This window comes from Poecilia reticulata, linkage group LG2 (assembly GCF_000633615.1).
Source record: "Poecilia reticulata strain Guanapo linkage group LG2, Guppy_female_1.0+MT, whole genome shotgun sequence".
In the NCBI taxonomy this organism is placed as follows: Eukaryota; Metazoa; Chordata; class Actinopteri; order Cyprinodontiformes; family Poeciliidae; genus Poecilia; species Poecilia reticulata.
The window spans coordinates 24,123,981-24,141,432 of NC_024332.1; the positions used below are offsets into that span (position 1 = coordinate 24,123,981).

General features: G+C 44.0%; 1 protein-coding gene across 3 annotated transcripts in view; it reads right to left on the reverse strand.

The window, feature by feature from the left end:
- Positions 1-4,500: 4,500 nt before the first annotated feature.
- kdm6a (lysine (K)-specific demethylase 6A) overlaps positions 4,501-17,452 on the reverse strand; it is a 43,068-nt gene continuing 30,116 nt past the window's right edge. For 2 of the 3 annotated variants that reach the window (XM_008437326.2, XM_008437336.2), the window contains 17 exons: positions 17,099-17,191; positions 16,928-17,005; positions 15,280-15,387; positions 14,801-15,199; positions 13,031-13,875; positions 10,573-10,702; positions 10,367-10,472; positions 8,965-9,170; positions 8,821-8,873; positions 8,053-8,127; positions 7,836-7,984; positions 7,656-7,770; positions 7,395-7,582; positions 6,483-6,624; positions 6,268-6,394; positions 6,015-6,185; positions 5,537-5,563 (listed from right to left, as the gene is read on the reverse strand). In XM_008437326.2, the coding sequence (XP_008435548.1) occupies positions 5,537-5,563; positions 6,015-6,185; positions 6,268-6,394; positions 6,483-6,624; positions 7,395-7,582; positions 7,656-7,770; positions 7,836-7,984; positions 8,053-8,127; positions 8,821-8,873; positions 8,965-9,170; positions 10,367-10,472; positions 10,573-10,702; positions 13,031-13,875; positions 14,801-15,199; positions 15,280-15,387; positions 16,928-17,005; positions 17,099-17,191 (3,012 nt within the window). Of the gene's footprint in view, positions 5,564-6,014; positions 6,186-6,267; positions 6,395-6,482; positions 6,625-7,394; positions 7,583-7,655; positions 7,771-7,835; positions 7,985-8,052; positions 8,128-8,820; positions 8,874-8,964; positions 9,171-10,366; positions 10,473-10,572; positions 10,703-13,030; positions 13,876-14,800; positions 15,200-15,279; positions 15,388-16,927; positions 17,006-17,098; positions 17,192-17,452 lie in introns of all 3 variants that reach the window. The other variant, XM_008437319.2, reaches the window with a different exon arrangement.

Consider the following 17,452-nt stretch of genomic DNA (forward strand, 5'->3'; position numbering starts at 1 on the left):
ACAGAAAATGTCCATATTTGCTCTTCACAATTTTTGAGTTTTTTGATAGAATTTCCCTCTTTTTTCTACGGTGGTCCTAAGATGCCACTGTACGAGCCTGGAAAAGTATTTCTTTTTTTTAATGATTAAAAAAATATTTATAATGATTAAGTGAAACCACACAATGAACAAAATTTGTATTTAAAATTAAACTTTGTCTTTAAGCGAAAACTAGAACTGCAAATTGTCACGAGCCTGAGATTTTTATTCAAATTGTTTCGCAGGACCATTTGACTCTTTTCTGGACAAACTACGCAAAGTGACATAATGTACAGAAGCATTAAACTAAATAATAACCGCAGTGAGGAATAACAAGTAATTAACAAACACGCTAAATGAGTTTTAGAGTGCTTCGCTTCATGAGAACACAAGGCTGCAGCGGCGAGGACTCGGTAAAACAGAACGTCTGTCATCAGGTGTTCAGACCTGTGTGTGTGTGTGTGTGTGTGTGTGTGTGTGTGTGTGTGTGTGTGTGTGTGTGTGTGTGTGTGTGATGGGAAGTGGCAGCTTGCCAATAAGCACTCTGCTCCTGCTGCGCTGCGGAATTGAGGTTCTGCATTAGTGGCTTTAATGGAAAACTCTTTTCATTCACGGTGAGATAAATAATAATCATCGGAGAGCTTTGCTCAGAGCCTCACCTTTAACAGAGCAGAGTTACAAAGAGATCTGGCTCAGATGAGGGACGGCGGAGACGAACACCAGGAACTGAATCTTATATGAAAGCAGTTAAGCCAACAGAACTTCAGGGATGAGAGACGGAGAAAAACGCTTCAGCGTCACAGAAGGAAAATTGGCTGTGACTTTTTTTTTTTTTCCGGCATTAAGGACAATTTACAACACAAGACAATACAAATATTAGATCAGGAAAGTTTTTAAAGGGGCAGCGTTAATGTTTTGTGGGAACACAGTGCCATTTTATAGCACAATCAAGTAACTGTGTTACGTTCAGTTGTCATAAAAATGCTGTTTATATCAAATATGACTTTGAATTTGACATTGTAATTTAACACCTTGAAATTGGGTCTCTGCCTCTTTAAGAAGCTTCTGCTCTTTCTGAAACTCCACCATCATGGCTCCTCTATTAACCCTTTAACAACGTTTTTACCAGCATTTCACTGAGAAGTAGCTCCTGTTTGCTAATTGCTGCTGGCTAGTCTGAAGGAGCTGAGTAAGGAAGGGTGCTCCGTAAGGCGGAAGCTTGGAAACTGCAGCTCTAAGTACGAGCTGCACCTCGAAGGCGGTAGATAGAATGACCTCATGCTAACAGCTAGCTGAAGGTCCAAATAAATATATTTTTATAATATTTTGCTCAACTTGATATTAGCTAGAGGAACAGAGAATCACAATTCCTAATCCTGGCAATTCTGAATCGATTTGAAAATGCATTTATTGTACGTCTTTGCTGCTCTTATTTGCAACTACATTGCTTATGACATTACGCATCAACTCGATCACCGTATGTATTTTTAAAAATTCGTTGATTTTTTTTTTATTTTTATTATTTACATAAAAGCCAGGTAGCCAAGCTAACCTAATACTCATTATTTAAGTGTCAGAATTTTATGCACAAACTGATTTTTATTTAAATAACAAACTGGTGGAATTTAATACAGAAATGTTTTAAATAAATGTTCTATCATTTAAAGAGCATCTCTAGACCGTTTGAATAGAAAAATGGCTTCTGAATGAAAAATCGGAACAGCTGGAGGCGAATTTCTTTCCGGTTTCTAACAGAATAATCTGAATGTCTGAGTTGAACCTGACGGGAACGGAAAAACAAGATGATGACACTTTATTAGAGGAAACACTGATTTCTGGATCATGTTTAATGGAACACAACCAGTAATTAGAAATCCCGTCGCTTGCCAGCCTGTCATCATGGTGTCACAAAGACGACCATCAACAGGACTCACATGATCCAAACTGACTCATGCCATCACTTTAGTAGAGCTATTATTCATGTTTGTGTCAAAAACATCCTGTTGTATCTGATGTCGCCTGGAGAAAGAAACGGTTTTCTCTTCCTCTTTCACTAACCGACGTTCATCACTTCCTCTTTTCTCCTTTAAATCCTGTTTTCCTCTGGTTGTTTTCATTAGAAGCTGAAGTACGGCAGCGCGTCGGGGCCGTTGCAGACAGAAAAAAAGAGGCTCATGGCTCCTCTAAAAAATCAAAAAAGCTCAGAAATGTTCTAGAAAAAACTTCTGAGTTTGAAAGTCTAAAAATTTGCTAGAAATAAAAAAATTGAGATTAATTTCAGCAAATTTCTAGAAAAAAGAAGTTTCTGAGTTTCAAAAGTCAAAACATTTTCCAAGCTTTGAAAGTAGAATATTTCAAAACTCGGAAATATTTGACTAAGACTAATCTCAATGTTTTCTTCAAACAAAATTTCAGCTTTTCAAAGTCACATTTTTCTAGAAAATTTCTGAAATTACTCTCAAAATTTCAGTTTTTTTTTAAGCAAATTTTCAATTTGTCGTGTTTTTTTTTTCTAGAAAATTTGAGATTAATCTAAAAATGTCAGTTTTTTTGGCCAGTTACCTACTTTTTTCTCTTTCTACAATGGCCTAAGAGTCGGATCTAGTCCAACTGACCCAACAATTTGAACTGGTGCTCAGTTTTTATCTTTTTTAACCTTTTCTCTTTTTCTTAAAAAAAACCCTCTTTGTCTTTCTGTTTATTCACTGTCACATGCTGTTTTTATTTTAATTATGTAAAGCACTTTGAAATGCCTTGCTGCTGAAATGTGCTATACAAATAAAATTTGATTGATTGATTGATTGATTGATTGATTGATTGATTGATTGATTGATTGATTATGACTCCACAGTAGGTAACCTACTGAGGGGAAGTGTTACTGTGTAAAACAAAAACAAACAAAAAAAGATCAGGCCTCACAGAGACCCGAAAAATAGATCAGAACAACGTTTCATTTATCGTTTCTTTTTTCAGACTCATCGTTTTCTCCACATTTTTTTAAACCTTCTTTGCTTGAAGACTCGCAGCAGACCCTGAACGCACCGCGGGGCCCGCTAATGAGGCTTCGTGCCTTTGTACAGCTGAATCAGGTTACTGTAGTCCAGGTCAGGCTTCAGCCACTTTGAAAGAAGAACGACTAAATCACAGTGGTTAGTTTAATACAAAGTCATGTCCATATTCATGTTTAAACCTGAAGGGACCGGAATAGAAGTTCGGTTTTACCTTTTCTTGCCATTTCTGCCCATGAAACTGCTTTCTTCCCCGTTTTTTTACGCAGTTGGTTGATAAGCAAATGTATCCAGTTTGGTTTGAGAAGAGAGCAGMATAAGCCTCATTTTACTGTAAAAATGGTCAAACTCTGACACAGGATTTAACATGATGCTGTATGACGGCAATAATCTCAGTGGGTTGTCCCGCATGACTTTAGTTCACAACAAACAAGAACATATTCTAGAAAACATTAACACTTGACCTGCTAACTGGTTAGCATGAGCTAGCCAGGCTAGCAAAGCTCCGCATTCACACTGGAATCAAACAGCTGGTTATGAAGTCAACATTGACTGACGTTGTACTACCTAAAAAATAACTACTTTTGATTTTAATATTGTTGAGTAGCCCAGGCCGGATTATTATTTTCAACATACCCGTATTCAGGTAGGCTAGGGGTCTTCAAATCCCGGAGCTGCGTTTCTGTTACAAATGTGCGCAAAACTTTGTCAATGTTATGCTAACGTCGACAAATAATTTCGCAATTGGGTTGCTTCTATTTAATAAGAAATACAATTAAAATCACTTAAGCTTTTTGCACGTGATAAGTTATTAAGCCATCTTTTGGAAAAAAAGAAAAAAGACTNGGGGGGCATTACTTTAGGAAGTGACGATATGAGATCAGATAGTCCCAACACCACAAAATTAAGACCAACTAATATCAGACTTTTTACACCATGTAATTATTAGAATTCTTTTCAATATTCTAGTTTACCACAAAGCAGGCACGGAGCTATGGGGCTGGCTGGGGGGATGGCTGCCCCCTGGCCCGGATGGGTGCCCATGGGGGCCCGGATCTGGAGGTGCCAGAGAGGGAGGAATGGTTTCAAGTCACTTTAATGTCTGATTATAGAAGGAGAAAGAGCGCCCTCGCCTGTTCAGAAAGGTGTATGTAATGATGTAATGTTAAAGTTACTGTCCCTCAATGGAATATATAGTAGACGGTCCCAGTGACTGTTTGACTCACGGTTTAGCCAATGTGCTTCCTGGGTAAAAATGAAACGAGAAACGTGGCCCATATCTGCTAGTGCCACAAAGCACCAGRTTGTGATTCAAATCTACATGTGTGCAGCTCAAACTTCAGCAGAACAAATCTCATTAAAAACATACTTTAGCATCCAGTGGGGCTCGTGGTCAACAGTGACCGCAAATCCAGCCCACATCATTAGTCACCACCACCATGCTTGACAGTTGAAAAACGAGAAAAACTGCAGATGTAAATAAATTTTGTTTGTTTATTGACGCATAAAACATCCTTCAAACAATAAACCCATTTCAAGGTAAGGTCTCTGTACAACGCTTACTAAGCTGTTTATTTATATAGAAAACATAAGGGGGGCCGGGCTTAAAAATCACAGGGCTCCCCTCAGATTTAATGGCAGGTACTCTAGAGAAAAATTACAGCATTCCATCAACAAATATTTTCAAGCAATAAATATGAATTTATAAATAGTGTAAATTTACATCCAAATAAAGAAAAAAAAAAAAGAGAAAGGCAAAAAGAAATTAAAGTTCACTCTAGTTTGTGTGCAACCCTTTTATTCCTGTGACTTGGCTGGTTGTAAATCAGATTCTCTTCCTCCACGTTAAGAAAGTCAAGAAATGTCGAGGGTGAGTAGGAGAGCAGAAACAAAACGTGTCACATTTCACATTACATGTATGTTGGTTTTCCTGACCGAGGAGGTGTCTGATGTAGTAAAAGGCTAACCACACACACACACACACACACACACACACACACACACACACACGCACGCACGCACACAGCTCTGGTGTCAGCCCGCAACAGAATAAAAAATTAAAAAAACAGTAAAATAAAAACAAAAAAAAAAACAATCAGATCAGTAGTCTCTGGTGACCAGGTTGATGGTTCGAACAGAATATGTACAAAATTTTATGCCATTATTGTTATTTTCATTTGATGAGTTGTGGCGAAGTCCAGATGGGCCAAGCAGTAGAACAGTCTGGTCGTGACGACGGGAGGAGCTGCCGTCCCCCAACCCAATCCCTCCAGTCCACCAGGGGGAGGCACACTGCTCGGGGCAGGTTGCATAGACACACAGCTTTCACACAGCTGCCTTATGGGATAGCTACAGGACGCAGTCGGAGGGACTGCCACCTTTCTTCCTGAATATCAGAAAAAGAAAAAAAGAAAGAGGGAAGAAGGAAGGGAGGGGGGTTCTGAGAGTTTCCACTGAGGTCCATTATGGTTCTGTAATGTTCTCAGAAGAAGAAGATGATGATGACTCCATCAAGAGGAGGAAGGCAGAGGGCTGGCCTGTGGAGAGGAAACGATACCATCAGTTTGGATTGAACCTGTTTGACCCGACAGAGGTCAGAGTTCATGCTCAAATAAATACACCGAGTTACAAAACTAGGGCTGTAAAACAATTTAACATTTTAATTTGATTAATCAGAGGGTTGCTGTGAAATAATCACAATCGCTAAAAAAATTTAAACAGAGTTCTAAATGTTTTTTTTATTTATTAGAACAAATAAAATAATGAACATGGGAAATAATTTCTCATGACTGATTCTTTTGTATTTTTCATTGTTTTTGTATTTGTTCACAGCAGTTTAGTGTTGCTTTAGTCGTGAATATGCATGTAAAACGAGGCTTTGTGGCACCGAAACCGAAAATTTACAGAAACGCGAGTCATTTATGGTTACATTTCTTTTTTTAATGCAGTGTTAATATTGCCAGCTCCAGAGCGGAGCTGGCTGCTCACCAGTGTGAACTGGTCGTAAACCTGCATCAGGTCCTCGATCTTGTACTGCTCCAGAACCACGAAGCTGTCCAGGTCAGCGCTGGCCCGCCTGGCACAGTCCTGGCACTGAACCACGTACGTCTTCCTGCTGTTGCTCTCGCTGCTCACAAACAGCAGGTCGAACACCTCCACCTGGTACGGGAGTGGAGGGGAGAGCAGAACCGGTAAAGAGCTCGCTCCCATCCTGAACCGCAGCAGAGACCCGCCTGCTTACTTCACAGATGCTGCAGTAGTGGGCCGGCTCGCTGTGGGTCCGGCCGTGCCACACCAGCTCCTTCCCTGCAGCCAGCAGCATCTCCCTCTGCATCTGAACTTGCTTCAGCGTCCGCAGTAGGCAGTACCTAACACACACACACACACACGGTTCAGGGTCAACCCCAACAAAGCGGCTGAGCTGTGCTAAGCTAAGCTAACCCAGTCGGGCCTCACTTGATCATCTCGAAGAGCTTGTGGTCCGACACTTTGATGTTCCTCGCCATGTTCCAGGAGAGGTGGATCATGGGAACGATGGACTTGACGCTCTGCAGCTTGTTCCACTCATAACGCTCCACTGCCAGCTTGTACTGATGGGCTGGAGACAGAATACAGGGCGGAAAAACTCAATGTGTGGCCCTTCAGGGAGAGGAGACCCCTCAGCGCTTCTCCACAGGACAGAAAGCTTCTGCACACCTCTGGGAAAATGACTTTCTACCCCCACACTTTTCCTGCAGTAAAATTCAAGAACTTTTCCAGGGTTTCTGCAGGTTTCAGCAAATAAAATTTAAGACCTTTTAAGACCTATTTAATGCCTCCCATAATGAAATTTAAGACTGGAGAAACTAAGTATAGGGGACGGCTGAGGGATTCTGCTGCATTAGAATCAAGAGTGGCAAAATCCAAACTAGTGTCAAACTACGGCGGTAACAACCGCCGTAGTGTCAAACTTAAAGTCTGAATGCACCTACTCCCATATGGGACTAGGTGCATTCAGAAATTAGCCAGTGGCAAAGACTGAACCAAGACTGGAGTCAAATGGATGATGACCCTCTGTCCACTAAGGGTGCATTCACACCATSCCCGTTTAGTCCACTTCAATCGAACTTCAGTTCATTTGGGGAGTTGGGGATRCATAATCAGACAAAAGAAGCAAACTCTTTTGCCCGATTCAGTTTGGCCTAGGAAATAGTTTGGTTGAAGTGAAAAATGGTCCTGTTAAAAAGCCTACATGAAAATCGATTTGTTTGGCACAATGCAGTGTGAAAGCAAACCACACCAGCAGAAAACGTCAACAAATGCTGCAAATTTGGCCTCCAATCAAACCGAGTCTACTGGACTATCCAGTGTGTAAACACCTTGACCCACCTGTGAGGGGTCCCACGTTCCAGGCGATGTTGTTGCACCAGCCGATGGCCTGGACCCAGTGAACGGTGCCGGKGTTGAGCCACACCAGGTCCCCGGGCCTCTGGATGAAGCGGTACACTGGAACGTTGTTCTCGTACAGGTCCTCCAGGTTGGGCCACCAGGAGCCCATCAAGAAGTTGATGTTGTTCCTGTCAGAAACCACACAATCAGCCACCAGGACCCACTTTGGGCTCAATCAGAACCGTTTCAAAGTTGACGTACTTTTCACAGAAGTCATTGATGACGCCCCAGTAGGACTCAGGCACAGCGAACCATTCACAGTCGCCAGGACCAATGTTGATGTTGACCGAGCAGAAGTTGTTGTTCTCTTGGTGACCTGTAACAAACTGGGATTACAAAAGGCTTTGGGAGGACAACCAAAGACTCGGACCCCGGTTCTACCTGGAGTCCGGCTCCCTGGCACCTTCATGTACAGCTGGACGGTGTTCATGCCCAGGATGGTGTGGCCCACGTGGCTCAGCAGGTTCCCGGCTGACACCACCCTGGCGAAGGCCGGCAGCTTGGTCAGCTCCTGCAGCTGCTGCTTCCACCTGCAACCAGCCCACTGTTAGACACAGGCTGCTGAGAGACCAAAGCATGATGGGAAGGGTCTGCTCACTTTTTGTCGTCAGAGAGGTCGATGTTGGTGCCAAACTTTATGTGCTTTAGAGGGCCTTTCCTTCGCCGGATCCCACTAGAGAATAATAGAACGGTGTTATTTCCACCAGCAGGACAAAATGCTGAACAGAGAACCTCAACTCAACTTGATTGGCCATTTTCTCAATTAGTACCACAGTGAAACCAGACAGAGGTCAAGCAGCACTCTTCAGTGTGGATGTTACTGAGTGAGGAAGTATTGGTCATGATTCACAAACCCTCAGAAAATGCTCTCATTATCCAGAAGCTATTGCTGTTTGGGGAACAACAGCATGGAACAGTTTGGGAACTCCTGGTTTAGACCATGATATAAGTCAGTTTGTGCACCGACATGCTGCATTATAACTAATCTGTCTTTCTCAGAGTTCTCTATACGTCCACATTATGTACATTTTGTAAATGTGATCTCAGTTGCACATCCCTTGGATCATAAATCAGATATTCTCATTTCTAATCGCTGCACAGTATTTTCTGTTATAGTCTTATTATTATCATAGTTAATATTGATTTCTATATATTGTTAACACCAAGAACTTTTTATGTGAACCTTTTATATCCGTTACGCCTGAACCTCCCCGTTACGGAACAACAGAGGCCGTTTCTATTGTTCTATCATATTCTATACTGTAATGTGTTTGTTACAGCTCAGGAAGACTGTCAAGAGATTTATTTAATTATTTTTCCTTTTACCTCCAGAGACTGGTTGCACCAGGAGGAAGAAATGACCCACCTGTCTGAGGAAGCTGCCTCTGCTTCCACCTCTTTCTTCTTCTCGTTCTCCTCCTGTCAGGAAAATATTCCATCAGTTTAAAACAGCAGAGTTTAGGATCTAAAGGTGATGAGGGTGTGCTGTGAGACTGATCCGCCCACTGACCCGCAGCGACTCCTGGAAGGACGAGGCCTGGTACTGGGCGTACTTCAGGATGGTGGTGTGGGAGCGGCTGCTCTCGCAGCGCCACATCTTCCTGCTCCCGCTCAGGTCCCAGTTCTCGTCGGTGGGCTGAGCCAGCTGGGTCCGCACCTCCACCAGGTGCTCGGGGTTGGCCTCCACCAGCGTCTTTGTGGAGAACAGGCCCAGGTCTGGCGTGTCGGTGAAGCAAAAGATTGAGAAAAGCTTGTTATTGGAAGCAACGTTATTTCAGCACTCCATCCCCAGTTTGTTAGTCTTTTATTTGTAACACTGTTATGACAATCATGTGCTCACGTTTCCATGGGGATGTTTGTGTTCAGTTGTCACATGAAATCACAAGAAAATAAAACTAATGCTGAAGTGTGTGGCTGTAATGTGACAGAAAGTGAAAGAAAGGAACAAAAAAATCTTAAAACAATAAGCAGGATTGAGAAGTGTGCACCAATATAATCCTCCAGCAGGTGGTGCTGCTGTTGCACATGTCGAAGCCACCAATAGAAAACAGCCCCAGTTGGCTGTGGCACAGGGTTTCCCACAGTGAAAATCAAGCTTTTTCAAGGCAAGTCTGCAAACTTTTACAGCACAATAAATAAATAAAAGTGAACTAAGAAAAAGTTGTGCTAATGTCTTGTGATATTATTCAACATAGCAGGCACAAAGTAATATGAAGTATTACAAAATGTTATATTTTGAAATCTTTCATGCATACACCCTACACACCTGACTGGTCTGAGAACAAAACATCAACTTAACAAAAGAAAATCCCACAAAAACATATACAAGATAACCTTTTGAACCATTAGGAATAATACATATTCATTACATTCCAAATCATGTTAAGGTAAAAGACCTTCCTGCTGAAATTAATGCCAAAATGTGCAAAGTAACTTGCACAGAAAATATTTAAAATAAAGTTCTCACTAAGCTTTCTGGTATTTAGAAAACAGAAGTAATTTTGGTGATTCTGACTAACCAACAACAAGAGACGTTTAGTCTGATTTCACTTCAGAAGTGAGAAATTTTTTTTTTAAAAGACAAACTTGTATTATACCATTGTCAATATAGTACTTGAAAATGGTCTCAAAGCAACAATATTATCGTTTATTGCAATAAATTCTGGGACAAGTTTTCATCCAGTACAAGTAAGCAATCATGACTGACCTGGTTTCAACTGTAAATAACATTTTCCAAATTTAGGTTTTCAATCAAATGTTAAGATTGCACTTTATTACAAAACTGTGCAGTGTAAATATCAAGCACTTTCAAGGACTTCATACAGAAATCAAGCACTTTCCAAACCTTAAACACTGAACCGTGTTTGGTAACGCCAGTGAGTAACAGTTGAAACAGGAAGTGAGTGTCTTACCCAGCTTGAGGGCCCCAGCCAGGCCCCTGATGACGGTTACTGGGTTGGCAGGGTTGGTACAGAACTGGTGGAGGGCGGGGAAGAAAGCGTCCCTCTTGTTCTCCAGCTGTAGAGGAAGAAAGCAGACAGCAGGGGGCGTCAGAGTGACCGTTACTCTCCACACTCAGACATGAGGAACCCTCCTCCAATAAGGTGGATGGACGCACATAAATACTGGGCGTCGGGGGGTTGAGCTTGTCCTTTGGCAGTGTGGGTGAGGGTGGGCCGGGCGGGCGCGGCGGGGGGCAACGGTCCAGGAGGATGCTGCTGGTCGACAGGCCGTTCTTCCCCAGGTTCCTGCAGACACCGGGGAGACGTCAGCAATAAAAAACCCACCAAAACTCACAAAAAAACCAGGCAGCACAGCAAGGCTGCAACACCAGTCCAGCTGAAGAACGTGTGTGATGGTGATAAGTGGCGCTGTGAGGATGCAGCAGCACTCTGCCTCTAGGTGGGGGTGTAGGTCATGTTTCCTGTAGGTGTGATTCAGTGGAAGCTGGAGTCACTAAATGAAAACACTGAGATGGAATAAATGAGGTAGAGGAGAAGATGAAGGTTGGAATGGACAACATGTCTGACCGGGATGAGAGTCCAGCATGATGGATGGCGCACACACACGCACGCACGCACACGCACGCACGCACACACACACACCACACACACACACACACACACACACGTGTTTATTTTTATCTTTCAAAGTATTTCTAATATTGTATAAAAAAAAAAACAGCTTAAATTTAAAATCTGTCAGCATGTTATATTCTTTTTCAGATTATTCCCCAGAATAATTCATAGATGAATTGATTACTAGAATAATCGTTCGTTGCAGCCCAAACTCACACCTCAACTCTGAAGCTGACCCTTGACCCTAAAAAACGCTGGAACCAAAGTGCAGTCCTAACATGGTCCTGACCTCCAAGGCCTGTTGGTCTTCACAAGTTTAGTAAATATGCTAGAAATGGTGCCAAGAAGAATAGCTGAACAAGAACATACTCACACAGGAGTTCATAAAATAAATCCATCCTCATTCCTCAGATCTCTGCTTTCACACCGCAGAGGATTCACGGTTCTGCTAACAAGACCTGAACACGGCGTCTACCGGGCCGCAGCTGAAGGCCGTTACGCAACAGCTCACTTCCCACCAGAGCGTGTTGATGCTTTTCCAGGGGAAACACGCAGTGTAGAAACCTGCATCTGATCCCACAGACCAAACGACATTCTGATCCAAACTTGAGTTCTAATGGAGAACGGCTGAGGAGGAAGACGTGTTCTACCAAAGAGCCTCAGAGAAAACCCCGGTGATCAGACTGACCCGTTCTGAACACACCACAACTAAACACTGCCTTCTGTTGTGTGTGTGAAACGATTTCAAAACAAATTGTAATTTTAGAACAAGAAAGAACAATATATTTAGGCAGACTGTAATCAATTTTTCAGACTAGCTAAACATGAATCGATRTAAAATGCTGAAGACAGTTTATCATCTTTGAAGCCACATCAAGGTCCTGATTTATTCCTCATTTACAAACCTGCCTCTGCTGATGGGCAATTCAACCAGCAATCACTGTTGATCAATTATCTGATGGCAACTCATAATTATAAATCAGAACTTGTGTAAACTATGGAAGCACATTACTAAGGATAACTACCATCTCTGCACCAAAACAAGCAGCAGTCAGCCAGCTGTGTGCAATGGGTCAACTTCATTACTAGTGAGAAATGTTAAAGGATAAACCAGGGTTTCTGCTCTAATCTGAAACTTTTAAAAGACCATTTTAAGACCATTATGAAAGAAAGTTCAGACGTCGATCATGAAAGAAACTTTTGTTCCTTACACTGAAGCAAAGCGTTTGAGAGATTGTGTTGCACCAAATGCTGCTCTCAGATCAGTGCTAGCAGTGGTAACAGTTTTCTGGGGCGTTTTAGTCACAGCAGGGGAGGAAAGCTGATGTTTCTGGGGTCTGCTTGAGGCTCTTGGCAGCGGCTCTACGTTAACTCCACCTGTGCCGAGTGTTGTGTACCCAACACCATACAGCTTGGTAACAGAAGTCAGTCAATGGCAAACACCAACACTGTCCAGTCAACACGCAATATATTTGCACTTAACCCTTGATGGATGCAAAAAAAAAAGCTAATTAGCAAGCGAGGGTAAGTCAGTAGCACAAAAAAGCTAACTAGCATAACAGCAGCATGAAAAGCTAGCTAGCAAGTTTATACTAGCAGCTAGTTAGCAGTAGCCTCAACTGCCTAGAGCAGAACATCAGATGTCTACATGAAACTCAAATCTTTAACTGACAGAAAAGTCACTACATGTGACTCTACGAGAGGTAATAGTCCTGCTACAACAAAAGACGTGACTGACATATCCAAGGCCAACCTACATAATTGTAATTCAAGACATTTTAAAGTCTTAATTTTATATATGCAATAAATGAATATCTTTTAAGGATGCGTGGACACCCAGTAAAACTGCAACGAGTTTGTTTATTTGCTGTCACTGGACACCAGAGACACGACAGGAGACACTTGTCAATCTGTAGAGCTGCAGAAAGGAATTATCTTTGATGTTTCAAGGTGAACTCAAAGGTTTCCAGAGCAGAGAACATGAAAGCAGCTCCTGACCTGCAGGCTTTCAGCACATCGCTGGAGCTGGGGTAGATGGAGACCGACGACCATGGAGTCAGCCCAGCAGGCGGCGTCTTTCTCTGCGGGCTCCGGGAGTCCTCTGGGCTCTTCCCGTTGAGGGTGGGCCCCTGGCTGTTGGACGGGCTGTTAAGGCAGGAGGGGCCGCTGGCGGTGTGGGGGTCCGCCGAGCACGGCGAGGGCGTCGGGGCGACCGACAGCGGGGAGGAAGCCGCTGAGTGCTCCGGCTTGGCGTGGAGAGCTGGGAGGACGTGGTTTATTTTCTCTGAGGAAGACCCTCCGTGGTTACTGTCGTCGTGGTTACTGGTAGCGTTGGCTTTTCCCTTTACAAAGGCTGAGAGTTGAGGATTGTCTGAAGTGAGCGTTGCACCAGCAGCCGGGGAGGCGGGCTGCGGCGGGCTGGCAGAGCGCTCCTGCGCCCGCGGCTGGACGTGATTAGTCAATCCTTGCCGGGAGGCGGAGCCAGGGCTGCGAGGCGCTCCTCCGTGATGCCCGCCGGCCGCCTCGGGACCTGGCAGCGGAACGGCGGCGGGGACGGTGCTGCCGGTTTTGCCCCCGGAAGGTGCCGCCGTCGTGTCTTTGGTGTGGACCCCTGAGGTAGTAGCGGAGTGGGGAGGCGAAGACAAGTGGTTGGGCGTAGTCTGGGGAGAGGTAGGGGACAGGGAGGAGGCTGAGGAGGAGGCAGTGCAGGGCCCGGAGCAGAGTCCAACCTGATTCAGAATGCCGGAGGAGGAGAAGGAGGTTTGAGACGGGGAGGAAGAGGAGGAGAAAGGGGGTTCTCCATCAGGACCTGCCGGATGGGAACCTGGACCTTTTTGAAGCCCCTGTTGGGAAAACAAACCAGAATCAGAACCCAGAAAACAGATCCATGTTTATGAGTGAGTAGATCTAGTAATATCTATATCCGCCCTGATATCAAAGAAAATTCTAGATCAGACATCAGTGACAATGTGCCCAATCCATCAGGACAGATCTATTCAGCCTAACTCTATGCTTTATGCTCTGATCGACATAATGCTTTATTATCCATTTTACATTATATTCAGAATTCCTGATTTTGTTACATGTCTGACTAAAGTAGCCTAGTAGTTAAAGTTGTGTTGTTTTTACATGTTTATCCAGGCTTGTGAAGCTATTTGTGCATTTAAGTGTCTTTACTGGTGCAGAGTTATCAAAGAAATTTGTAATTCAGAACATTTAGGTCTGCGTTTAGAAAAATATTTTCAAGGAGCAGTATTACGTATTTCAGGCATTTAGTGCCATTTTACAACACAATCAAGTTACTGTTAGCTTAATTTCTAAAAATGCTACATATGTCAAATATGAGCATCTTGAAATTGGGTCTCTGTTTCTTTAAGAAGCTCCTGCTCTTTCTGAAACTCCGCCTTCAGGACGTCATCACAACATGGCTCCTCTATAAACCCTTTAATATTTTCAATCAGCAGATGTGCAGCTCCACCAGGTGTTTGCTAATTACTGCTGGCTAGTCTGTAGGAGCTGAGTGGGGAAGGGCTGCTCTGTGAGGTGGAAGCTTGGAAACTGCAGCGCCAAGAAGGAGGTATGTTTCTGATGAGGGAATAAAGTCATAACATGATGCTAAGCTCAAAAAAGTATTTTTTGTATAATATAGCTTCTTTAAGTCAATTCACTGCTGTTTTTCTGTATTGGACTGGAATCAGCCGATACTTAGCCTCTGATATTGGTATCCAAAGTGAAAGAAGTGGATCGGTGCAGGAAGCGGGGAGGTACCTGAGTGGTAGTGTTGCGTGGTTGGCTCCTCCAGGTCTCGTCTGCGTGACTGGGACTGGTGTTAGTGCTGCTGCTGGTGGTGCTGGGCTGACTGGTGGCGGTGCAGGTGTGAGGTAGTGAGTTCTGCTGCGGGTAAGGCACGTTTCCGTTGCTCGCGCCACCACCGCCGCCCAGCCCCGCCCTGGCGTTTTTAAGGTCCAGGTGTCCCGGCAGACCAGCCGAAGGACTCGAACAGGATCCGTTGGCCGTGGGCTGGGAGGTGTGAGGGGGTCGACCGGCTGCGTGATTGATAGGAGAGGAGTGGGAGAGTCCCGGGTTGTGAGGGGGGTCCGCTGACGGGCCGTTGGGGAGGCCAGACCGCGGCTGGCCGCCTGCTGCTGCTGCAGCCTGCTGCCTCATCTGAAGCACAGAAGAACAACATTCCAGCTCTGATGCTAAACACACATTTAGCGGGTCTTTAATGGAAAAGTCAAACCCACCTGCTGCTGATGCTGCTGCATGAGGGAGAACTGGTTCTCCAGCTGCTCCAGCATGTGCTGCCGGGGGGGCGTGAGGCTGGCCCGGTTGCTCCGTAAATGATCCAACAGCTGCAAGTTACACAACACTGTTCAGTGAACTCAGCACAAAATCAGCAGTTTCAACTGGAGAGTCAAAAAAAACCCGGGTTTGCTTGATTGGTTTTGAGGAACGTTTTTATGATTTATTTAGACGCGTTGCATGTTGTTGTTCACATCCGCAGATTTTGCATGTGCTCACAACGCTGGAGACGATTCCTTTACTTTCCATCCAGAGCCGCGCTGCCGCAGTAGAACAGTTCCATTAACTGAATGAAACCTGGAGATGGAGGCTTTATTAATTTAGTCCAGAGCGTCACAGCAAAGGGCAAATGACGCAGAAAAACTGTTGAACAAATCAAACCCACTCAATCTTTTTCATCGCTGTCGGTTATGCCACACATACACACACACACACACACACACAGATCTGTTGCCATAGCAACTGACCGACAACAGCTCCACTAGTGCATCAGGATTCAACACCAAAAAACAGGCAAACATTTCCCACACAACGAACAGAACCTTCAGTCCGTTAGAGTTCTGCGTTTTCAGGCTCGATGTTTATTTTGTGATGATTAATAGATGATTATCTCAACAAAGTGGTGGCTGATTGGGTCATTTAAACACCTGTTTTACTGGGTGCTGTGGGGGCGCAGGGCCAAAGCACGACCCAGGTTTTGAGGTCTTAGTCCTCGTGGCGGTGGTCGCAGGTTCGATTCCCGGCCCAGCAACATTTGCCACATGTCTTCCCCCTCTCTCATTACCCTGCTTCCTGTCTAACTACTTTCAAATAAAGGACACTAGAGACAACAAAACCTTTAAAAAATAAATAAATAAAACACACGCACCTGTTCTACTAATAATGTATCAGAGCTGGTGTGTGAGTCACCTTTTCTTTTACTGAACCAAAACACACTGAATCCCACAGCACTTCTACATGTTAAGGTTGTCAAAGTCAAGCTAGCTTAGCTGACCTACTTCCCTTCCCTCCCTTACCATTGTTTTAATTAAAACTTTTTCCTGACCTTGTTATTTCATCATAGTATTGACAATGAGCAGCAAAGCCCTGTGCCCCTTCTTTTATATATCCTGCTTTAAGATGTAGCGCTGACAACTTGTCAGCTAAACTAATGGTAGTCATCATGGGCGAACAGCTTGTTGTCCTCCAGCAGGGAGCTGGAGGACGGGATCTTGCATGTATGGCGTGACGTTGCAACGTGTCTATCAGTTAGAATATATATGTGCATATATACATTATAATAAATTGTTTATAAATCAATGCTAATCAAGTCTTTACTTTCATCTCTTAATAAAAAAAAGGTAAAGACATTATGTCGTAATGTCTGTCCTTTTTCCATCAAACACTTCAACATTTTTCATATTGCCAATTAAAATGCAGCTGAAGTGATTTCCGTGGGGTTTTTTCCCCCCCATTTTTTGGCGCTGAACATGACATTTTTTCTGAGCAGAGGAACAGCTTGGTCATAATCTTTTGCTACAGAACTAATAACTCCCAATTCACTTCAACAGGAAACACCAGACGCTCTTGAATGTTGAGAAGTTTTCGTACCTGGATCTTCTGTGGTGTCAGATACCAGCCGGGAACCGGCTGCTGATTGGATCCGTTTGCCAACGAGTCGGCAGCACCCTGAGGGTGACACACAAACAAACCTGTGTGAACTCTCCTTCTCAAGCCCCGCCCCTTCAGCTGCGATGACCCCTTCCTGGCTCTCTGTGGTACCTTGACCTGGCTGGCGGTGCGTTTCTTTTTAGCAGGACTGGCCAGCGGGTCGGTGTGGCTGCTGGCGGACGGGCCTCCCTCCCCTTTACAAGCCTGTGGATCCAGCAGAGACACTGCTTCAGAAGACGGACCGGAGTCAGAGCAGAAACAACCCACAAGCTCAAACAGGGTTTAAACTTTTCTGCAGGGACACTGAAGGACGACAGTGTTACAACATCTACATGCACATGGGTTTTAAAACAATTCAATCCCACAAAACTCCCGGATCCTAATGGGCTGTGGTCAGAAATTAAAGCTGAATTGTTCTGATTTACTGTTTGGTGTTTATAACCTCTCGGTCTCCTGGAAAGTCTT